Source organism: Rousettus aegyptiacus, unplaced genomic scaffold (assembly GCF_014176215.1).
Source record: "Rousettus aegyptiacus isolate mRouAeg1 unplaced genomic scaffold, mRouAeg1.p scaffold_m13_p_9, whole genome shotgun sequence".
In the NCBI taxonomy this organism is placed as follows: Eukaryota; Metazoa; Chordata; class Mammalia; order Chiroptera; family Pteropodidae; genus Rousettus; species Rousettus aegyptiacus.
In genome coordinates this window covers 87,401,495-87,426,577 of record NW_023416312.1, presented here as the reverse complement: position 1 = coordinate 87,426,577, position 25,083 = coordinate 87,401,495, and the positions used below count along the sequence as shown (strand labels likewise).

At 38.8% G+C, this 25,083-nt stretch overlaps 1 protein-coding gene across 1 annotated transcript in view; it reads right to left on the bottom strand.

Moving 5' to 3' along the window:
- Positions 1–10,981: 10,981 nt before the first annotated feature.
- Positions 10,982–25,083, bottom strand: part of VGLL1 (vestigial like family member 1) — a 33,093-nt gene continuing 18,991 nt past the window's right edge. The window contains exons 3-5 of the mRNA XM_016127516.2: positions 17,671–18,090; positions 15,838–15,897; positions 10,982–11,088 (exon numbers count right to left, since the gene is read on the bottom strand). Of these exons, the coding sequence (XP_015983002.1) occupies positions 11,045–11,088; positions 15,838–15,897; positions 17,671–18,090 (524 nt within the window). The 3' untranslated portion in view covers positions 10,982–11,044. The remainder of the gene's footprint in view (positions 11,089–15,837; positions 15,898–17,670; positions 18,091–25,083) is intronic.

Below are 25,083 nucleotides of genomic sequence, written 5' to 3'. Positions count from 1 at the left end.
TGTGTGTGTATGTGTGTGTGTGTATCACATCTTCTTTATTCATTCACCTATTGATAGACACTTTTGATTGTTTCATGTCTTGTCTATTGTGAATAATGCTGCAGTGAACATGGGTGTGCAGATAGATAGCTTTTCAAGATCCTGATTTCATTCCCTTTGGATATACACCCAGAAGTGAGGTTTGCTTGATCATATGGTAGTTTTTAATTTTTTGAGTAACCTCCATACCGTTTTCCGTAGTGACTGTTCCAATTTACGTTCCTACCAACAGTGCACATGGGTTCTCTTTTCTTCACATCTTTGCCAACACTTGTTGTTTGTTGTTATTTTGATTATAGCCATTCTGAAAGGTGTAAGATGATATCTCATTGTGGTTTCGATTTGCATTTTTCTGATGGTTAGTGATGTTGAGCACCTTTTCATATTGTTGGCCAATTGTATGTCTTCTTTGGAGACACATCTATCCAGGTTCTTTGCCCATTTTTCAATTTGGTTATTTGGGGTTTGTTTGTTTTTGATGATTTTTTTGGGGGGTCACTATTGAGTTGTACAAGTTTTTCATATATTTTGGTTATTAGCCTCTTACTTTGTTTTATTGCACTCTGCTTTGTTGTGCTTTATAAATACTGTGTTTTTTACACATTGAAAGTTTGTGGCAACTCTGCATCGAGCAAGTCTATCAGCACCATTTCTAACAGCATTTATTCACTTAGTGTCTCTGTGTCACATTTCGGTAATTTTAGCAATATTTTAAACTTTTCATTATTATTATTATATTTGTTATGGTGATCTGTGACCAATGATTTTTGATGTTAGTATTGTAATTGTTTTGGGACGCCATGAACCTCACTCACATAAGACGGTGAACTTAATTGATAAATGTGTGTGTTCCATCAACCAGTTGTTCCCTCTCCCTGGGTCACAACAATATTGAAATTGAGCCAATTAATAACCCTACGATGGCCTCTAGATGTTCATGTGAAAGGAAGAGTAGCGCATCTCTCACTTTAAATCAAAAGGTAGAATTGTTTAAACTTAGTACAGAAGGCATGTTGAAAGCTGAGATAAGCTAAAAGCTAAGCCTCTTGCACCAGTTAGCCACATTGTGAATGAAAAAGAAAAGATCTTGAAGAAAATTAAAAGTGCTACTCCAGTGAACACAAGAGTGATAAGAAAGCAGTCTTATTTCTGATGTGGAGGGTAAAATGTTATCAAAAAGCATCGCATGCTACAAAGAAATTGTTCATGAAAGGAAGAGCAAATCGATGCAGCAAACTTCATCTCATCTTATTTTAAGAAGTAGCCACAGCTACCCAAAACTTCAGCAACCACCACCCTGATCAGCCAGCAGTCATCAACATCAAAGCAAGACCTTCTACCAGCAAAAAGATTATGACTTGCTGAAGGCTAAGAAGATGGTTAGCATATTTTAGGAATAAAGTATTTTTAATTAAGATATGTAAAATTTTTAGACCTGGTGCTATTATATATTTAATAGACTACAGTATGATGTAAACATAACTTATATGCAGTGGGAAAACAAAAAAAATCATTTGATTCTATTTGTTGCATTATTCACTTTATTGTGATGGTCTGGAGCCAGACCCATGATATCTCTGAGGTATGCCTGTATATGGTTTGCAAATATTTTCTCCCATTCCACTGTTTACTTTTCATTTTGCCGATTGTTTCCTTTGCTATGTGGCAGCTTTTTAGTTTGATATAGTCCTATTTGTTTATTTTTGATTTTGTTTCCTGTGCTTTAGGTGTCATACTCAAAAAGAACACTGCCAAGATCAAATCCAAGGAGCTTTTCTCCTATATTTTCTGATAAAAATTTTGAATAAAATTTAATGTACATATAGGAAAGGGCACAAATCTAAAGTGGCCAGCTCATTGAATTCTCAGAAAGTGAAAACATAAGAGTAATCAGCACCCAAATCAAACTATAGAACATTATTAGTACTATCAAGATACTTCTCCCTTATACTCGCTTTCAGCCTCTAAGACCCCACCTCCCAGGAAATCTTGACTTTTGTTTTTATCTTTATTATGTTCTTCCTTGTACTTTCTTTTAGTTTACCTTGCTCTTCCCAGTTTTTTTTTAGTTAAGAATTTAATTCATTTATTTTTATTCTTTTATTTTTATTAATGTAGGTGTTTGAAGCTATGAATTTTCTTCTGGCCACTGTTTGAAATGTGAACCATATGATATCACTTATATCATGGTGAATATAAAACCTAAATCAACAAACAAACAGAACAAACAAACAGAGACTCATGGACATGGACAATAGACTAGTGGTGACCAGAGGGTGACAGGGAGGGGGTAGGAGGGAGATAAATGGGGTAAAAGGGGTCAAATATGTGGTAACAGAAAGAAATCTAACTATGGGAGGGGAACACACACACACACACACACACACACACACACACATATATGCCTTACTGTTAAATTGTACACCTGAAACAGTGGATTTCATTGACCAATGTCATCAAATAAATAAATTAAAAAAATAATTTTTAAAAATAAATGAATAGCTAAAATTTAATATAAATAAATAGATAGATAGATAGATAGATAGATAGATAAATGTATCCATAGATTCTGATATATAGTGTTTTCATTACTATTATTTTTATTTGCAAATTATTTTTTTGGTTTAATTTTTATTTTATTTATTTTTCTTTTTTAAAAAATTATATTATTATTTGTTTCAAGCATATAGTATATTGGTTCGACATTTATATAGTTTATAAAACAATCCCCCTAATTGTTCTTTACTCTGGCACTCCACCTAGGCATTACATTACTGCTGACTGCATTCTCTATGCCGTGCTCCCCATCCCCCTGACCATCTACCAACTTGTACCATATATCAATTTGTACTTCTTTAACCCTTCATCCCATTCTCCCAATCCTCCAACCCCTCTCACCTCTGGCTGTCATCAGATTGTCCTTTATATTTGTGAGTCTGTTTTTGATTAGTTTATTCTTTTTGTTCCTTAGATTCTGCATATAAGTGAAATCATATGATATTGATCTTTCTCTGTCTGACCTATTTCACTCAGCATAATAACATCTAGGTCCATCCACGTCATTGCGAATGATAGGATTTCATTTTTTAGATGTCTTTTTCTTACACTTTCATTTTTAGGAGTAGATTTGCTAGGTGGTATAGCATATGTATGTTAAATTCATTAAAAACTGTCCTACTTTGTCCAAATGATTGTAATGTATTCACTTTTATCAGCAATATGTGAGAGCTCCAATTATTGAACATCCTCTCCAACAATTGATCTATCAGTCTTTTTAAAATTTTAGCCATTCTGGTTAGTATGAAATATTATTCTTTGTGTCTTTAATTGCATTTCCCTGATAATGAAGATAAATATCTTTTCATGAGATTATTGACTATTCTTATACCTTATATTTTGAAATATCTTCGAGCCTTTTGCCCATATTTTCATTAATTGATATTCTTCTTATTGCATAAATATATAAAGATATTTTTAAGTCTGTGTGTATTCATAAAATAAATATTTTCTCCCAGTCTGTGGCTTGTCTTTTCATGTTCTTAACAATGTCTTTTCATGAGCACACTTTTTTATGTGGAAATTATTTTTTTGGTTTAATTTGGTTTAATTTTTAAACAAACCTATAGTTGAACATGTTCTTAACATTCAGAACATCTTCGTAAACATAAACATGGCTCTGTTTATTCATTATTCAAAACTAGTATTATTAATAAACTTAATATTAATGGAAATAAGTTTATTAGTGTAGTTTCTCCTTTTGATTATATACTGAGTGACCAAAGTATATTTTTAAAATACAGTATCAAATGTTGTAATTTCTAGATGGGGGCTTTTTTAATACACTAGAAACCATACATTGCTCTAGGTGTTTATATCAAATCACCTACTGACACCCCTGCTTCAACATCTTAAACTCAGCATGTCTAAAATGTAACCCCGACTCCCCACTTGTTTCTGATGTGCTGCTTTCCTCTCCCCATCTCCCACCTGTTCCTCTCCTAGCCTTCTTCACTTCAGAAAATGCACACCCACTAACCTAGGTGCATAAGCCAGAATCCCGAGCTTTATTTCAGATTCTTCCTTCTTCCTGCATACCATCCATCATTAAGTTCTGTCATTTTCTCTCATAACTGTTTCTAATTTGTCCTTTCCTCCCCTTCCCCAGTGCAACCACAGTAGCCCAAGACACCATTTTCTCTTGCCCAGACCTCCACAATAGCCTCCTTTTCGGGACAATGCTTTCAATTTTGATGCCCACACAGCAGTCAAAATAATTTTTAACAACAATTCTTAGCATTGCACTTGAAAAAAAATTCAACACATTTCCATGGGCCACTGATACGAATGATATGTCATCTGCTAACCTGTCCCAGCCCATCTGGTGCCAATAAGCTCTAGCTACATGGTCTTCTTTCAATTCTTTAGCATACCAGGTTGAAAAATTGGGACATTCTATAGGACAATTGTCCCTGTCCCTGTCTCCATAGTTAGAAATAAATCTGATGTCAGAACTTCTGCACCTTTATTCCTTGTCTCATGTTCTTTACATATTATACTACCTTCTGAAAACCAAAGCTTAAAGCCACCATTACCATTGTTTTTCGAGAAATGTATAATTTCTGATTGTTTTCCTTTTATTTGAGTTGTTTAATTAGAGGCATTTTTTTTAATTTCCTATGAGTCTTTTTGTTTTTTAATTTCATTTTTAAATTCTAGTTTTATTTCATTTAGAACCTCAACATCTCACACCATAGATTTGTTCTGCTTATTTTTTGAGCTTTATATAAATGGAATCTTGTTACTTCCCCTTTTAGAACTCTAAAGCATTTCTCTTTTGAATATATATTCTCAAGGTATTGAGCTCTTCTAACCTACAATTGGAAATGCTTCTACCATAATTTCAATAATTCCAGAAGTTCCTGAGGTTAAGCCAGTTAGAGTAGACATATCACCATTACAATTAAGTTTGAGGACATAAAATGCTAGCCAAATGGTTGGGAAACTTTGAAAATATGTCTCAATTTTCTCCCCAAAAGTGCCTTTCTCTCATTAGCAAGCTAACTAACAGAATATGAGAATGTAATGTTATTTTCTCTAGTTATTTCAGTATATTTTACTTTCCAGCTTCTGTCGTTGCCTTCACAAAATGAGAAAATCATTACCAGAAAACTAGGTTTTTGTACCATCTAGTGGTGCATCCAAATATTGCTGACATGTAATTTTTTTTTAAGTTAATGGTTCTTAAAGAGATTCTTTAAGGGCTCAGATCCTTGTGGATTGTTCTATATGTAGATTACAGGTACAAGGAAATGGTCGGCTCCCTCACTCGGTTATTATGAGCTCTGTGCCTTTACTCTTCAGTTTATCATGAGTACCACAGATTCAGGTCTGCAATCTGAAGATTTTACGTCTACACTAACTACAAGGGTAAAGGCAAGCAACAAACTTACACTGTTAAACCAAAGAATATATTGTGTTCAAAGTCTCTCTCTCTCTCTCTCTCTCTCTCTCTCTCTCTCTCTCTCTCTCTCTCTCTCTCTCTCTCTCTCTCATTTCTTGGACTTGTTTAAAAGTCCCCAGAACTCTCTAATAGTTTTTTTTTATTTTAAATGTGGTAAAAAAAAAGCACATAAGATTAAATTAACTATCAACCAAATAAATGAATGGGACATCAAATTTAAAAAGATTCTGTTAAGCAAAAGAAATCATCAACAAAGTAAAGAGACAACAATCAGAATGGGATAATACATTTGCAAGCAACGCCTCCAATAAGGGACTAAGATCCAAAATATACAAAGGATTCATATGACTCAATAATAAGAAAGAAACAAATGATCCAATAAAAAAATGGGCAGAGGACCTGAACAGATACTTCTCCTGAGAGGACATACAAATGACCGACAAAGATATGAAAAGATGCTCAACATCGCTAGCTATTAGGGAAATGCAAATCAAAACCACAATGAGATACCATCTCACACCTGTTAGAATGGCTATCATCAACAGGACAAGAAATAACAAATGTCGGAGAGGCTGCAGAGGAATAGGAACACTCCTATACTGCTGGTGGGACTGCAAATTGGTATAGCCACTATGGAAAACAGTATGGAGGGTCCTCAAAACACTAAGAGTTGATCTATCATATGATCCAGCAATCCCTCTACTGGGTATTTACCCCAAAGACTTGAAAACCCATATCCAAAAAGCTATTTGTACATCGATGTTCATAGCAGCATTATTTAGAGTGGCCAGGACATGGAAGCAACCGAAGTGTCCTATGATAGATGATTAGCTAAAGAAGGTGTGGTACATACATACAATGGAATATCAATCAGCCATAAGAAGAGATAAAATATTGCCATTTGCAACATGGATGGACCTTGAGATAATCATGCTAAGCAAAATAAGCCAGACAGAAAAAGTTGAAAATTATATGATATCACTTATCTGTGGGATAAAAACCTAAAAGCAACAAAGGAACAAGACAAACAGAGACTCATGGACGTGGCCAACGGACTAGTGGTTACCAGACAGGTGGGGGAAGGGGAGAGGGGGAAAAATAAAAAAAAATAAAAATAAAGTAAAATGTTAAAAAAAAATTTTAAAAAGAAAAAAGAAAAAAAATCATCAACCATTTTAGGTGTACCATTCAGTAGTGTCAAGTACATTTACATTTTATGCAGCAGATCTCTACAGGAGGGGAGGGAAGGAAAATGGAGGTGCTCTTTCTTATTCCCAGAGACTCTAATTGAGTAAATCTAGAGCATAACTGGAGAATTCATTTTCACCAAGCTCCCCAGGTGGTAATGATGCAGCCAATGGAGCTTTTGAGAATCACTGATAGAACCACACAGGTTTGCAGAAGTAACCATATTCTGTTATGTAGACAGTCATTTGCTGGTCTGAAGGATGGCCCAAGTAGGTGAATAAAAATGTGGCTGGACTGACCTGGTGTTCCAATCTGGCATCAACCTTAACTCTACCTGCTGTGTGATAGTGTCATTCAGCCTCACTAATCTGAGCCCAAACTACCTTTCCAGCTTGATTTTCGACTAATTGTCAACCTGAATGTTTCACTCCATCTGGGCTAGTCTAACCACCATCTATGTAGTTCATTAGTCTTGAGATTTTTCTATGTCTTTGTTCTTAAAATACTGCTATATGTTTGCCAGCTGGGTCCTCCAGGAAGCAGGCACTAAAAGTTAGGGGTATGAGAAATTTATGGGGGCTTGGTGGGTAACATCTGAGAAAGATAAAAGTGGGAGGAAGCAGAATTGATCAGGAAAGAGACAGATTCTCAGACAATTTAACAGGAACCCTAGATCAAATATTGTCCATTAGAGGAGTACCACATTGAGAAGAAGTGGCCACACCCAAATACCCTAAAACGCTGTCATTGGTTGTGGGCTGCCCGCAAAGAGCATAGATTTAGCAAGTCCTGAGGCACTATTATGGGAAGGCACTAGACTAATTGCACTCCTTACAGTTAAATAGCAAATCCAGGGCTGCCACAGTTCCTCCTTCCATTCAGGTGTCCAGACCCTGTCCTCTAGTTTGAGCCCCAGAATGGTAACTGTTGATAAGTCTTGTCATAACTACTGCATTTATTTTAAAATGTAGGCGATTAGAGCTAGAAATGACCTTAGGGATTATCTCATTTTACCCAGAGAAATCGAGACGTGTGTGTGTGTGTGTGTGTACGTGTGTGTGTGTGTGTACGTGTGTGTGTGTGTGTGTGTGTGTGTGTGACTCATTCAGGATGACACAGTTAGCTGGTTGCAGAGCCAGGACTGGAACTCAAGTATTCTCTCAGTCCAGGTTTGCAGTAGCATTAAGAAAAGGCTGCTCATTTTGAAGGATTAGTAGAGAGTCACAGTCTTTACCTAAATATTAACTGTAACTACTACAAATAGACTCAGCTTGCTTCCAAGCATACAAAATCATTAAAATGAATAAACAAAATAACCCTTCTCTTTGAGATCTTTGAGGCTTAATTTAATCTTAATTTATAAAGTAATAAAACTATAATTCTTATGAAAATGCTATAGCCCTGTTCATTTCTATAATCCATAAAATTTCAGTGATATATTTTAAAATCTTATACATTAAAGGAATTGAAATGCACCATTGCATTATTGCTTCACATTTTAAAAATACAAATGGTTTACAAAATTATTTCCAAGTGATTATGTCAAACTAGAGAAACAATTACAAAAAGAGCAGAGGTTTAATATGGCAGAAAGATAATTTATATTCTAGTTAGCATTTATTTGTGGAGGAGTGACTAATTTTCAGTGTAACATGTGATACTTATTTTTAGCAGGGAAATGCGTTTGAACACAAGTCTCAATTGGATCTGCAATACATTCTTATTTAGAATTCTTAAAAGATAATCTTCATTACCAAAAAAAAGGGAATAGTCACTTTTTTTATTGTTTGCTTTTTCCAGACAAGAATCATTCAAGTATGTGAGAGTTAACAGCCCATATAAAACAATTCTCCTTCTTCCGGATTGTTAAATTCAGGAAAGGGTATGTGTCGGGGGAAGGGGAGGAGGCAACTGGTTAAGTCAGAGTCGGTCAGGCAAATTGTCAATTTTTTTAAACTGTAGAGAAAGATGTAAATGAGGTTTATGGACTCTAGCCCTATTGGGCTTCAAGTTTCCTATTTCAAATATTGATTGATTCAATTTCAAATACCCCTTCGACTAGCATCTTACAAGATCACCTAGTCGTGTAGCTGAAGACATGTAGACAACACACAGGGGCCAGCTACCCCACCTTTGTGTGCAAAGGGTGATACACATCTTGTGTATATATTTAATTGCCAGAGTAAAATGCTAAAGTGACTCAAAGAAATGCTTTTCAAGTTAGCTTTTTGGAAGCGAGGTGGGAAAGGAAAACAGGGTGGATATAGAAAGCCAGTAATCTAAGTCTGGGATTATGTAAGAGTTGATCTGGGCAGGGATTTACCTATGTATGTCAGAGGAGCAAGGGTCTCTTGGAGACCAGAGGCCTTTTCTTTCCTGTTTATTAAAGTGGGGGAAATTGTCTACTGCTTTCAGTTTTATCTGAGAGCTTCCAGGCAGAGGGATTTGCAGGGAAATGTTATCAGATTACTTCAAGCTGCAAAAGATGCCAGACCTCTTAGAATCACTTCTTTTCCCTAAATAGCATATTAAGAGAGTTCAATTCTGATGGTACATGTTATCTTCTTACACAGACGAGTCTTTCTAAAGTGAGCCAAGAAAAACACTCTTGTATAATTGTGTCACAAGTGCTAGAATAAGCTTTCACCCTGAATTTTTCTAACCATTCCCTAAAAAAAACATGGCTTTTGAAGGTAAATAACTTAAGATAAATAAAATGTACTGGATAAAATTCTTTTACAAATCTAAGAAACATATGTAACACACTGGAAAAACTTTTTGAGATAGAATTACTGTATTACTTCCAAGGTCACGAATTAGCTCATGCAATAGCTGCGGTCTTTGATTACATAGCAGACGGGAGAAAAAAATTTATCTAAGAGCCATCCTGATGTTGATAAGTATAATGGTGGAGAGAAATGAGCTGAGATCAGAGACCTGACTTTGCACTGGCTGGCCATTTATCAACTCTGAGGCTCAGTATCTACATTTATTATGTGAAGATAATAATGCCAATCCCAGTGTTGTTGAGAACTTTGCACGAGACCATGGAGATCATGGGTGTGAAAGAATTTAAAATTAAGAATAACGTAATTTGGAAAAGTAAGTTTTATTATTCACCTTCTATTACACAGGAACAAGTGGGGTATGAATGGGGAATATTGGCTGCAGGGGCTTCTGGGGTTGCCACAGGGTAAGTACCAAGCTCACAGTGGACACAAGGCTGTCTACCAGATCGGAGAAGTAAGCAAGTTTGGAGCAATTTGTTATTCTATCTGGAACAATCCAAAGGGAAGTCCAAGTGCCATATCTTGAACCAAGACTTCCATTTCACCTTTATTTCTTCTAAGATGGTTGGGTTATTATCCACATGGGTGGCCCCAATGGTTCTCTGCTAAAGGGAAGTTAATATTTCCCAGATGTCGCCAACAGTAAAAGAGCTAAAGAAATGGTTATGCTGTTTACAGAAGCAAGGTTGGCCCCTGTGGAAGGTGAAAAGGTGCTGCCAAGGTCCAGATGAACACTTGTGGGGTGTCAGATGCCAGAGTCTGCATCCTCAGAGTGAGGACAGACAGGAACTCATGGAACTGCAGCTAACAAATGCTTTGGATACAGAATTTACTTTAGGCCAGCTTGGAATGAGGCACTTTTCTCACTAATTACTAATAAACTAGTTCTCAGATTTCTCAGCAATTCCAGTTGGAATCACATTTTTTTTTAGAATTAAGGAATCACATTTTCCCAGCAAAAGTATTTCATCCGGGCCAGTCTGAGGCCTTTTCAGCTTGCTTACAAACTTTGAATATGCAGGGAAAGCTCAGCCTCAACCCATTCTCAATGTTCCTTGCCTGCCCCATTGTCACCGATTCTGGTAGAGGTAGAAGTGAACCTTGGTCACAGTCTAGTTAAGCATGGAAAGCTTCATGTTGATCCTGGTATCCCTATTTCATTGGAAAAGTGGGACAACCCCATAGGATACTTCACAGTCAGTCTTGGTTTGAAGGACCCTGCTGGTGGAGGATAAGGGGACTATGATTTCTAAGTAAGAGAGGGGCGAGTGCAGTGGCAGGGTGGGATGAGCAAGCAGGTGGGCCTCTATGCTGCCCACATCTAAACAGCTTTTCTAATGATTTTATATGTTGGGGTTTCACTTAACAAGATGGAAAATCCCTGCCATAGAGCACAGGTGCCAAGAAAGAGGAGAGTACAATCTTAGGGAAAACAAAAATTTGCTCCTGACTCAGTGTTCTTTAGTGGCAAAAAGAGAAAAAGACGGTGATGTCTCCAAACCCTCTAGATTCATAGTACAAAATCGTGAGCAGGTTTGGGAAAAGAAATTCTTTTTTAAACCGAAGTTCAGTAAAAGAACAGATCTTTTCTTCTTTCTGGAGACTCACCATCTGAAAAACAGAATAAGTGTGATGAGGAAGAAGTTGAGTCTGGGCTCAAAAGAGCCCAGGTTTGTACCCTGACCTCACCACTGCCTATCCGTACGACTCTGAGCTAGGTATCTAGCTTACCTGAGCCCCACTTTCCTCATCTGTTAAATGGGGCTACTAATGATACCTGCTTCATAAAATTCTGATAAGGATTAAGTGAGTTAACCATTTGTAAAGCCCTTAGAACAGTGCATAACATATGTGCTCAATAAATGTTAGCTATTATTTTGTCAAAGAGATAGTGACATTTTTTGTAGAAGAGTGTAATTATCATGCAGTCATGATGAAGCTCAGCTTAGAGGGGAAGATCAAGGACTTTGAAGTCAGAAAAAAACTGACTCTGGCATTTAATCACCTTTGCTTTGGGCAAGTTACTTGATCTCCCTAAGCTTCAATTTTCCCATCTGTAAATAAAGATAAAAAGAGCACCTGTGTTGTAGATAGATAGTGGTTGTTATTTTGCTTGACTTTGTGATTCTTGTCATTCTCCTCATTTCTAATGACCTTTTATTTCACTCTGCCTCAGCCAAACAGTCTCATGGTCTCATGTTATATTTTGTCATCACCTACACAGGTGGCACTCTTGTCATCTCAATTTGAAACATCTACTCTCCAACCATCACTTCTCATGTCATTGGCTTAAGTAGTCTTATTACTACATTTTAACATAACCTAATCCTACATTCTATCAACTTCAAATATCTATCATCTTCCATCTTTCTCCAGTTCCTTCTTTGTACAGCTTAGAGACCATAGTACCTTATGATAATCACTCACTTGCAAATACTCTAAACTCTTTTTTCTCATTCTTTGTTCATGCTCACTTGCCAAAACCTTAACCCTGCCTGAGCTTCACCATTTGCCTTATTTGAACATTACACTAACCTACCAGCATTGATGAAAATCACACAACCCAGATGACTGTTTCAATTTGAAACATGATCTCAGACTTGAGATCAGCACTCAGAAATCCTGCTCATGTTTTCTATAAGCAAGCTTGCTTTCCCAATACCAAAGATTTTGTCATACTTTTCCACTCTTTTCAACATCCCACATTTTCACTGTCAGCTAATCTTTCCCCATCCAATAAATTCCTCTGTGTTCTTATTTGATCTCTCAGAAGCCTTTGACACAGTTGATCACTCCCTGTTTTGAAACATTCCCCTAAGTTTCTGTAACATCACACTCACCTGGTTCTCCTCCTGCCTCACTGACTATTCCTCCTCTGTATCCTGTTGGTTCTTCATGTCCCCAACCTCTAAATAAATATAGGCACATTCTAGGATTCTGTCTTCTGCCTTTCTTTCTTCTCTATCTACACCCTCTGTTTAGGAGATCATGTAATTGCTTTAAATGTCATTTATATACTACTGATCAATCTCAAGTTTACCCAGACTTCCCTTCTGAATTCCACACTTACATATACAACTCTTTAAAAGATATATCCTCTTGGATGTCTTATAGGCACCTCAGACTTAATATGACAACAGAGCTGTGTCTCCTACAATCATCCTCATTTTAATACATGCACCACTATCTACCCAGTTACTCAAGCAGGAAACCTAAGAGCTAGCATGGATTCTTTCCTTTTTCTCACCATTCCCATCCAGGGCATTAGCAAATCCTAAGAGCTAAACCTTCCCAAATAGATATCAAATACTTCTACTTCTGTCTCCACTGCTGCTACCTAGTTCAAGCTACCATTTCCTCATACTTCTTGCCTCTTAACTGGTCTTTTTGTTTTCATTCTTGCCTTTCTTCAAACTATCTTGTCCACAATAGGTTATATGATGTTATTAAATGCACATTGGATTTAATAAAGGTGTACCAGGGCTCACCAAGTCACTTAGAATCTAAATTTCAAACTGCCAACATGACTCACAAGGTCCTGTGTCACCTGGCCCCTGTCTACCTCTCCAGCCTGGTCTCGTGCCATACTCTCCCTTTCTCTGTACATTCTGGGCCTTTGCAGGAGTGGCTTCCTCCACCTCCCTCCATCTTTACCCCAACTCTTCCTGAAGCTAGCTCCCTCACTTCATTCGGGTCCCTGCTCACACACCATTTCCTCTGAGAAGCTTTCTTTGACCATCTTATCCAGAGTTGGCCCCTGACTTTCTCTATTTCAACACCTTGTATGTTTCCTTCACAGCACTGATCATAACTTGCAAATATTGTTTTCTACTTTTTTTGGGGGGGTGGGGGAGGAGTTTCTGCCTTCCCCACTAGGCTGTTAACTCTTTGAGGGCAGGGACCAAGATAGATATATGTATGTATGTATGTATGTATATATATATATATATATATATATATAGATAGATAGATAGATAGATATATAGATAGATAGTGTCTAGACATTGAAGCAGTGCACAACCAGTATCTATTTATACAGACTAAAAAATATTAAATTCACAAAAAATTTTGACATCAAAGTTTTCGGGACTCACCTCCAGAAAGGTTTCTCTGATTACCCATATGGCTGATGACTCTTCTGCTTCACATAGTCACTGTCTCATAGGTAGGTACCTGACAGCCTGCATGAGGGGACTAGGCCATATTGAAGGGGCAGGAGACTGCGCTTCTTCCTTTGACAAATATTTATCTGAGTCCTCACACAGGAAATCTTTCAGAACTACCAAAATTCTTACCAAAAGGTTTATCCAGTTTACTTTGAAATCAGGTTAATTATGAAACCTATAAAGGACCAAACACATGGAGCAACTGAGCCACATGCCAAAATCTACAGAACCAGGAAGTAAGGGCTCAGGGTCTGTGCACTTCACAAGATCCCCCTGTGGTTCTCACTGTAAGGTGAGACTGGAAAACCAGCTTAAAAGCATAGGCTTTGCTGGGTTTCCTGGTCCTTTCCAGAGCCTAGGAAGTTAGTTACCCTTTCTAGTCCCTATGCTGTGCTGCCTTCCTCTACCCAGAGCCACGGTGACAGGATAGTCACCCCCCCCTTAACTACTCTCCACATAGTCCATGGAATGGTCATCCCCTGCCCCTTTCCCAAGGTAGTATTGCTCCTTTTTATGTTTTTCAAGCCTTCTGTATCCCTTTTCCATTATTCTAGGATAGTGTTGTGGCCAGACAGTGAACCCATATTGCCAGTTGCTAATTTTCACTGTTGTACACTTGATTTAAGATGGAATTCTTCTTGATGATTCATGTTTATTGTAAGTTATGATTTTGATTTTATGACACTATGAACAGAGATATCTCTACCGTTTGCTATGTGATCTTAAGGAAAGTCTTTTCATCTGTTTTAGACTCAGTCTCATCTATAAAATGGGAATATTTATTCATTCATTCAATCTCTATTTACCGAATACCTAATGTGTAGGACTCTTAGGATAAACTCATATACATATCACAAGGTCATTGTGGGGACTAAGCTGGATGTCATGTGGGATATCTGGCTCACCGTCACCACCCATACATGTGGTCATTGCTGTTATTTTTCGTCTATGAGCAATTTAAAGCCTCAAGTATTAAGTAATTCTAAAGCTTACAATTTAAAAAATGTATAAACTATTAACAGGTATTTAGGAGACTTTAAAATCCTGACTTTCATTAGAGGCTGGCAGAGCTCACTCCCTTGGGCAGAGTCTGAGATGAAGCCTGACTCAGCCATGCTAAGGTTCTTGAACCAGCCCTAAATCTATCTCCTCACTTGGGCATGGGCAATTAATCACTGGGGGTGTTTTTCGCCTTGTTTGTTTGTCTTACACAGGGATTCAAACAAAATAATTTACACTACATTGGCAGATATATTTGCACCATTTCCTTTATCAATGTTTTTATTGTTTCCAGCTTCACTCATTCATAAAATATGTATTGACCTCTGTGCTGGGCACTGTCACAGGTGCTGGGGATGTGGAGGCACACCCCTCAGTCTTGGTCCTCAAGGAACTGCCATTCTACTGAGCTCTCAATATTGGCTCCCCTGTTAGTGAGATCCCTGAGATCAGGGACTATGGTGGCAGCTGTTCCTTCTGTTCTTCTCAAACATACAACATGGAACACAGCTTGAGGTCCACAGGATGCTCTCAAAAAAGGCAGTTTTTGATGGTTTACTATGTAGCAGGCTTATCGTGTGCATTCAGTGGCTTACTTTTCATGGTTCACTCTGGCTAATTTACATTAGGATTTTCATCTTCGTTTTACAAAGGAGTCAACTGAATTATGGAGATGTTATGAAATGGCACCAAGCTCCTGAAGCTAGTAAAGTAATGATGCCACATTCAACCCCATGAAGAGCTTCATTTCATTCCCCCCACATTGTCTTCATTTGGAAGTTCCTACTAACACCACTTTCAAATTGAGTGTGGAGCCAACGGTCCTGGCCTTTGGACTTCAGTGGCACTTTCCCTGACTGTAGAGTCCTGGAGCGGCCATACGTTCTAAGCTGAAAACTGGACATCTGGGACAGAGCAAGCTAATCCTCATGAACTTGTTCATTTTTCTGAGTCACCGCTGAAAAAAATCAATAGCTTTTATGGCAAAATAAGAAAATTGTCAAGACATTTTATAAAATAATAAGTATGTGGGCTCTTTGAGATTAAGAATAAATTATAACTACTAAAATATTAAATAATAGAAATGAGGGTCTTTTCAGCTACTAGAGATCTTGGTTTTTATGCTACAAGCTGTTCTCCAAGTTTGTTCTCAGGATACAGAGATATATTATCAAAAGCAGAACCAGATACTTACTTTCACTTTCAAGGCTGGCACTGGCAAGTCCATGATCTGAGGGGAAATACATTTTCTTACCTAGAAAAGAAACATGATTAGAAATGATATCTTGAGGGCAGGGTTAAAAAGTGCCCAGTAGCAACTCAGGGGCCTCCAAATCACCTGCCCCTCAGTTTGTGGACACCTAGCATATTTTCTTTAAGATGCTACAAAAACAAGAGAAGCTTCTGTTTTTAAGGCAACCTAGTACTCATTCCTATCTTACAGGCCGCATTCCTGATTAAGGGTCGCTAACTTCATGAACAGATCCTGAACCATCAGTCACTGATTAATATGACTAAGGTCAACGTTAGTAGTGGAGTGTAAAGAGTTTGTAGCAGTTGAGTTTAGTGATAGACATTTGTTCGAGAATATGTCTACAGATTTTGGAGACTAGGATAATGCCTGCATTATAGTTTCACTGTGATGTACTTGTCATAGTATAAGCTCACTAAATATTTGCTTAATTGGATTTGAACTATATACAGTTGTTGTGTTTGAGAGGTGATAATTTGAACCATCTGTGTTCTAACCGACTGTTGAACGAGGCTCTGCTATGTATGCACAAGGCATATGTACAAACACAGTTGGCCTAATTTTCCCTCTGAATCTAATAGGAGCAGATTTTTGAAAAAAAAAGAGTACAGGGGTGGGAATTTTCATAGGTTTCTCAAGCATTACAATTTTATTATTTACTCTTTTTAAAGTACATTCTTAATCAAACTCTGGAAATTATGGAGTGGTATTTTAATGAGAAATTCGTTTTTGACATTAGGATGGAATACAGTGCCAAACTTAGAGAGGTTATGCTGAACAGGCCCTTTGCGTACTACATACTTAGTTTAAAGGCAATTTCTAGCAATTTCTTTCAGGCACAGGATCCTAGAACCAGATATATATATGGACTATGGAGCTATAAAGGAAAATTCACCCAGAGTAGAGAAGGTTAAAGGATTCAGACTTGGCCCAATCAAACCATAAAATATATATTATTCCAACATTTCATACGAAAAACATCTTGTAGCAGAGTGGTTTGCTTGTTTGCTTAAAGTATACCTCAGGCCAATTCTTTCCTTTGCTTTGTAAAAGAAAGTATTGTTTTGTTTTGTTTTTGATGGGTATTTTGTAACTGGTAGGCACTAATTAAATGTTTATTGAATGAGTGAATTAAAGAGCATTTTATTTCAGGGGGAGGGGTGATGGTCAGGGAACAGGAACCCCAAGGAAAACAAGCAGGACCTCAGTGTGCAGGCTCAAGGCACAAGCAGCCAGGCACTGTGATGGTCTCTAGGCAGCAATGGGGCTGCCTCTATAGTCATTTTGAATTTTAATGTGTAGAACAGATAGCTGGTATAGATTGCTGTTGTTTTTGCCCAGGAGCCTGGCATCATTGCAAGTTGCCAACCTGTTTGGAGGATAGAGTTTGAGTCAATAGGTATGCCAGAATTCTTGGTTTTACAAATGGATTATTTGGTGGCTCACAGTGAGGTGAATGCAGGGTGAATGCAGACCCTACAATTTTAGGCAGTAACACATCATTTTTCAAGAATAAGTCCAAGTCAACAGAATTGGTGAATATTCCCAGCCAAGTTCATCTGGCTGGCTCTCTATATGACCCTTTAGTCATTAGAATGTTAATGTCAATGAAGCCTAGCGAAGATATATGGAACATTCACGCAGAACATTCTGTCCCTCAGAAGCCCCATGTCCGGAGTGGCAGCAATTAGTCTTGACACCCAATCTCATGCCAACTCACTCTCAACCCCAACCAAACAGGGGTAAGCCTCCAAATATCCGGAGGCATTTTCTTACAGTGGGCCGAGCTGGAAGGCAGGTTGAAGGGCAATTCCGAGCTTCCAGCTATCTGAGCAGAGCTGAAATCCTCCCACATGGCAGATTGCTGAGGCTGGGCTACACTTCTGTCTTGCTGGAGGAGAGTTAGGAGAGACTCATATTTCTCATCAGGCTGGGTCTCTGGAATCAGATTCCCAGCAGAGAAGACATGAGCATAGTCAGGCTCTGAGGAACTGGGGCTCTCTGGGGAGGAGAAATGCCACAGCTCCTCAGGCTGAACAGAGGGGCTCCCTGTCAGGGACATTGAATACTGATCCATAGACATGGGATCAAACCCATTCATGCTGTAGTTGGTGGCATCATCTGCAAAAGATGTTTCTGGCTCTTGCTTTGTCCACTGAGAAGAGAAACGCCACTGATTTGGAGGCATGTCAATATCTGGGAAGGAAAAATTTAGAAGACATTAGATATTCATTTATTGTTTTCAAAATGCAAGTAACTTAATATTTTTCTGGTTAATACATGTTATATTTTTTAATGTGAAGAAAATGTAGAAAAGGTAAAAAAAAATAGTCACTTTAATTATAATATCCAGAGACCACCAATACCCAGCGTTAGGTGTACTTCTTTCTAGGATTTGTTTCTATTCATGTATGCATTGTTTTCATATCATTGGTTGTTTTTAAGGCTGCTTTTGCATCATTAAAATATTATGACCATCATCCTATAGCAATGAATTATGCCAATACCAGCTTTTTAAATGGCTGCACAGTATTTCATCATAGGTAGTAATGTGACTAACAAACATGGTGTTTGTGGGCAGCTCAGTTATTTTTGTTTTTCAATTATATTAACAACACTGCAATGAGCACCTTTGTATGTAAGCTTTGCACCTTGTCCAACTAGCCCCTCGAGGAAAATTTTCTAGAAGAATTGCTTGACTAAAAATGATTTGTGTTTGGTTGTTGCTATTGTGTGGCTTTCTTTTGTAGCTGACATTCTGAGTACACAGAATAAGAGGACTCCAGAAAAGGGTGTAACACTTGCCTGTGTCAGTCACTTACACAGGTGTAGGGGTCGAAACTCCATTTTCAAGATGGATCTGGGGCATGGGGGTATTACGAGACTGGACCAAGTTAGCAAAGTAGGTTAGCCAAGTAGGAATCGAAGCTGGACTGATAAGTAATGAAGGGGGGAAGTGGTTACTTGGACCTCTTTTTACAAAAGCAAAATGTTCAAAGTCAAGCAGTAACTCAGTTTCTTCTTGCAAAGTTCTTGTGGACTAGCTAATGGGATTGGAGTCTCCTTTGGTCTCAAAGACACTAATTCTAATTGTGCCTATAATAGTGGCTGAATCTGAGTTCTCAAGAAGTTTAGAATAGTTCATGACACAGATGGATATTTTCCCCATTCTCAAAACCCACTCAGGCAAGAGAAGATGAGGGAGGGAGCTCTGACAGATGATACTTAAAACCTGAAGCCTCTCATCTATCAAAGATAATGAAGTGGGGAGGGATGTTATGGGTGTAGAGACAAAGGGAGATCGGAAGCCTGGAGAGGCTGTCTGGTCTCCTTCCTCTCCACATGTGCCTCTCCTAGCTCTCTTGAATGTTTAATTTGCCTGGATTTGTACAAGATAAAAATGTCTGAGAAGTCTGCCCAGTAATACTGGAGTGCTTCCACCCACCACTATAGCTTTTCATGTCATACACATGATGAGGGGGAAAAAGCCCTAACCTATGTGGCAGAGACATTCTGCCCAACATTTCATATCGTTCACAATGAGGAATGGATGATAGCTGGCCTCTAGTAATGGAACCAAAAGCAAGGAAACATATATTAAGATTTGTTGCTGAGGGTGAATGCTACTTTTGAAAACTTATTATCTGCAAGCCAGTAGCAATTTAAGGCACTATATAGCACAAATGGACTGATTAAGTGGATAGTATAATCATTGTCCATGCTTCATATTCAATGAGGGTACTTCATGTCCTAAGCACAAATTAGAAATAATGTGTAGCCTCTGACAACTGGGCAGTTTCTTTCTAAACTGGCCTTACAATCTCATACATATGGCGTAGGTGCTGAATGCAGGGTCCTAGTGTGCTTTGAATATTTCTATTAACTGTTTCCCTTCCAGAATTCTGACTGAAATGTTAAGGGAAGTGGGCAGTGTACCACTGTTCAAGGCTCCATTTGGCTACTGAGTACACCAGAGCACAATTTAGATGAGAGCAAGTGAGGAAGCACAGAGTATCTCAATCCTAAATTCAATAATAGGCATTGGGTGGCCTTGGGAAAACTATCTTTCCAGACCAGGCTTGGGTGTTGGTATCCTATGGAGTGGAGACCCTGAATTTTGGTAGGTCATCCTTTCTCAGGCTTCTTGGGCCTACTGGTCCCATGACCTCAACCATCTACCCCATAAACCAATGAAGGTACCCTAAACCACAGCTTGGATTGGCTTAAGGTTGCTGCTGCTGCTAGAAGTGACCCTGGTGACACTTTCTTATTCAAGTTTTTCCTCTTAGTTACCTCTGGAGATGAGATAAGAAGCCTTAGGAAGACTCTGCTGCCTTCTAAAACCCCCAACTACATTAATGAATGGAGAATAGGTAAGGAATACTTTGGTTCTGGGACACTTGGGGCAAGCTAGATTTTTTTTCACAATATAAAATGCTTCCAATTCCACATACTCCAACTCTGAGCCTCTACACCCTGCCTCTTAGTACCATCCATGCCTCTAGAATTCCTGAAGCCTCTGGTCCCAAGAGAGTTCCCGTTCACAGAGTGCTAGTCTCCATTTCCCACTTTACCCTTTTTGGGTGAAACTCACAGGCCATTCCCCTTCTCTTAAGGAAACCCAGAGACAGCACTCACATCTACCTATATACAGCTCTGAGAGCTCCCAGAACCCTCTAGAGAAAGAGTCTCTAGGCACTAAAGAGTTTGCTGTCCACCCTCAACAACTCTCTTTCTCTCCTTCCTCCCTCCCTCTACCTTCTCCCTCTCCTCCTCCTTCTCTCTGTCTCTGTCTCTCTCCTCTATTCTTGCATAGTGGTCCTGCCTCCTTATTCCAGACAAGTCACTCCCTCAGAAAGGCTCTCTCTGAACCTCTATAATCTAAAATTTGTTATCCTGCTACACTCTGTGACTGTGCTATTTTCTTCATAACAGTAATCCTAACTGTAATTTCTTCATTTATTCATCCGTTTGTTTATTCACTCACCATTTATCTTTCCCACCAGCCAGTAAGCTTTGTGAGGACTGAGATCATTTCTCTTTTGTTTACTATCATATCCTCAGGACCTTGCATAGTGTCCAGCCCTCACTAAATATTATTCTAATGAATGCATGCATGCATGCACTCACATGCACACACATACTTACACACACATATACACACAAACATGTCCACGCTCTAAAAACACATGCGCGCGCGTACACACACACACACACACACACACACACTCCTCAACATTAAATCTTTCTATACTGAAGAGAGCAGCATGGAAAGTGGTTAAGAGCATAGACTTTGAAAGTCAGACAGGCTTGGAATCCCATCTCAGCTCTACCACTTCCTAGCTGCGTGAATACTTAGCGTGTTATCTTCCATCTTGGATCCTCTCAGGACTTTTATGAGATTAAGTGAGACAATCCACATAAAGGGCTTAGCACAGTGCCTGGTACATAAAGGTACTCAATAAGTGATAGCTGTTGCTGTTATTATTATTAATCATTGCTTTGATTTGTAAACCCAGGTTGGGCTCACATTCATAGGCTTCTTTCCTAGTTTGCAACACTCCAGGTAATCAACCTAGGGAAAAACAAAATGATAATGTAGAAGCCCAAGGAGCCTCCCTGCCATTAGTCACCTAGGGCTGAGAATCAAGGGGAGAAAGGGACTGAGTAAAAAAACCAGAAACAGCAGCAGTATTTCAGGGCTGATGTGGAGGATGGTGTAGATACTGGCTCTTAAAGAGATTTCAGAAATCTTTGCTCAGTGTGTGTCCACTCCCAAGGAAGAATACATCAGAGGTGGGCATGAATGACTAAATCTAGAACAGCTTTTGCTTATTGAGCACTTACTATGGAGCAGGCACCGTTTTAACACTGCATACATGATCTTATGTGATCCTCACAGCAACCCAGATGAAAACCAGAGTGGTTAAAGTAACTTGCCTAAGGCCACACAGTTAGCAAGTGGTAGAGCTGTCTGATTCCAAACCTCATGCACTTTCTGGCTATGCCTCTCCAGCATTGCAAAGAGCACCGTAATAAGCTGGGCACTTTCCCACACTACTTGGGTTAGAGGGATAGCAGGTCAGCATAACATTTCTGAGAAGCAATTTGTCAGTATATGTCAAAACCTTAAAATTTGTGTGTATCCTTTGACCCAGTCATTGTGCTGATAGCAATTTATTTTAAGGCTATAATCAATGATGGGTGTAAAAATTTATAATATAGCATGTATAATATAGCAATAGACTGGCAACAATCTAAATGTCCAAAAACTTTAATACAGCTATAAAAAGGATACTCTTAAGCTATTAAAATAATGTAGTAGAACATGTAATGGCATATGACTATTGTCAATTAAAAAAATAATTACAGCCTGTTATGTACAAAATGATGTTATGTTGTAAAGCTCACTATATGTGCATAGATGCACAAATGGTTTTGTACCCTGATTGCGTATCTGTTTTATAAAATTTTCAAAAATTAACACATCGTTTTCAACATTAGAAAAAGTTATTTTTAAGTAAAAAGTTAAGAAACCTCTTGACTCAGTGAATCTGAGTCACAGTTGTGAAACATCAATACATAATTGCCTGATTTCCTTCCATCTATTGTTTCTTCTTTGCTTCCTTGTCCTCTGTCTCTGCCTTTCATAAAATCCTGCTTTATGATGAAGTTGAAACCAAGAACCCTCAGAACACATACTCACATCTTGCACCATGAAAAGTCCAAACTTTGGCCTGCTCAATCCGCACACATTGACTCTCCCTTGTCTGCCTTCTTTGTATTATACTCTTTGTATGAGCTGAGGTGAAAATAACACTGGAGACAGAGGGAGAGCTTACAGGAGACAGTCTTCTTTTAGGGCACTGGGAGGGCCTGCTCAGTCCCACCCCCTCTTTTATTCACCTCCCCAGGGTACCTAGTGTTTTGATGATTACCCAGATTCCTTTTCCCAACTGAAAATAGAGATGAAATACAGGACATGTGCTAGTATTTGAAAGTGGCTAAGAGCTCAGGATCTGGAATCAAACTGATTTGGTTGTAAATAGCCGCCCCTAACTAGCTGTGGAATCCTAAACAAGTCACTTGACTCTGAGCTTTGGTTTCCTTGGGCACAATGAGAGTTAAGTAATAAGTTGGTGTGAGGATTCAAAGAGATAATCCGTGTGGCATCCCCTTGCAAGGGGCCTGGCTCACAGGATTGTGTGCTCAATAAATGTTAGCTATTGTAAAAAGTATTAGCAAGTTCTTATAGGCATTATTAACCCTCTCATTAGGGTGTTGTTAAGGTCTACAAAGGCAGGACAGTGAAGTAATCAAGAGGCTGGCTCTGGAATCTGACTGACCTGGATTTCAATCTCTATCACTCATTTGTTGTGATGTGCTTTGTCACTTACCCTCTCTCAGCTGCATTTTCCTCCTCTGTAAAGTGAGGATATGAATACTCATTGTAAAGTGGTTTTGTGAAGTACAATACACATGCAAGAAAATGCACAACTATAAAGTGTGCAGCTAGAGAATTTTCACAAACTAGGTTATGAGCACCCACATCAAGGAACAAAACATGACAGCCATCCCAAAAGCTCCCTTCATGTCTTCATCCAGTCAGTCACTAACCTCCCTTTTCCCTGAAGGTAAGTAACCACTTTCCTATCTTCTAACACCATAGATTCAGTTTGTCCATCTTTGACCTTTATAAATCACTGAAATGACTGCAGTAATTATAGCCTGGTATCTGGCATCCAGTATGGGTTCAGTATATGTTGGCACAGTTTCCTCTCCCTGACTGGAAAGGAAGACATCAAGTTGTCAGTATTCACAAGGGCCGTAAACAACTGGCCCTTGAATATTATATTATATCTCATATAATATTCGCACTAAAAAAGAAATGCAGAATTTATTCCTCACTCTTACTAGATTATGGAGGAGGGGAGAAAGGGGCTGGGACCCCTGAAACCAGATATAAAAAGCCTCTGGGCTCTCAGGTGTACACTCTCACCTTCTCAGCAGCCCCTGAGCAATTTTGTCAGGCATGGGGTTGGGCTAGGGGCCACACAGGAAGAATTCAGGGTGGAAAATTCACCCGGACCATGCCACTCCAAATGGTAACTACTGAAGCCTCTCAAGTTATCTACTTTGAACTCACCAATGTCCTTTTTTAAAAAACAAAAAACAAAAAGGAGATTAATTCAAAGATACCCTCAACTTGTGTTTTCTGAAGTACAGCCAGTATAAATTATACATAAGTAAATAGAAAAATAACTTTGATTTGCGAAAGGCAGCCAGGAAATTTGATGGCATTTCCTAGCCACATAGGTCTGTATTCGGCCTTTGCATATTTGGCTTGACAGGGTGCTCTTAGAATGTGGCCCAGTCGGTGCTGGGAGCCCATGAATGCAAGTCTGTTCTAGGCATGGCTCAGGGGCTGAGAGGATGCACACAGTAAGAAATGGCCACTTTATGAATTTCCCACTATATTTTTGAAGCTGCATGTATCTCATATAACGCCTCCAGTGAGAACCACTGGGGAGCCATTTTCTTTCATGGAGCCCTCCCCTGAGGCAGCAGAACTTCTGAGAAGCTTGACTCCTAAATTCGATAAAAGAGAGGCCTTGAGGAAGACAGGCTCTCTGCTTCATTTGCACAACCAGCCGAACAAACATTTTCCTAGCCCACACCACACTCTTTGTGGGAGACATCTTCTTAGTCAAGGGAAATGTGAGATTCTCACAGGAAAAATGCAACAACCAAGAAGGTAGGTAGAGAAGAGAACTGCCTCTCCGTTTGGCCTGCGAAGGCTGGCTTGGGCAAAAAACATGTCCATGTCCATGTTCTCTTAGTGGGCCAGGACTTTACAAAATAGAGTGAAGTCAAAAGGCATGGAAAACAGCTGCCACACAGCAGACGCCCCTGGAATATTAAAGGCTTACAGAAGGGGCCTGCTGCTCTGTGATCTTAATATTTTGAATGCAGCACTCACATACACTCTAGCCATTTAAAAACACATGTCAAGCTTTGGCACCACCACCACACAAATAATTAATATGGCACTTACTATGTGCCACTAGACATGCGTTATCTCATTGACTTTCTCTATAGTTAAATAATACTAATTTTAGAGATGAGGAAACTGAGGCACAGAGCGATGAAACAATGTGCCTGAGACCATATTGTTAACAAAAAATGAAG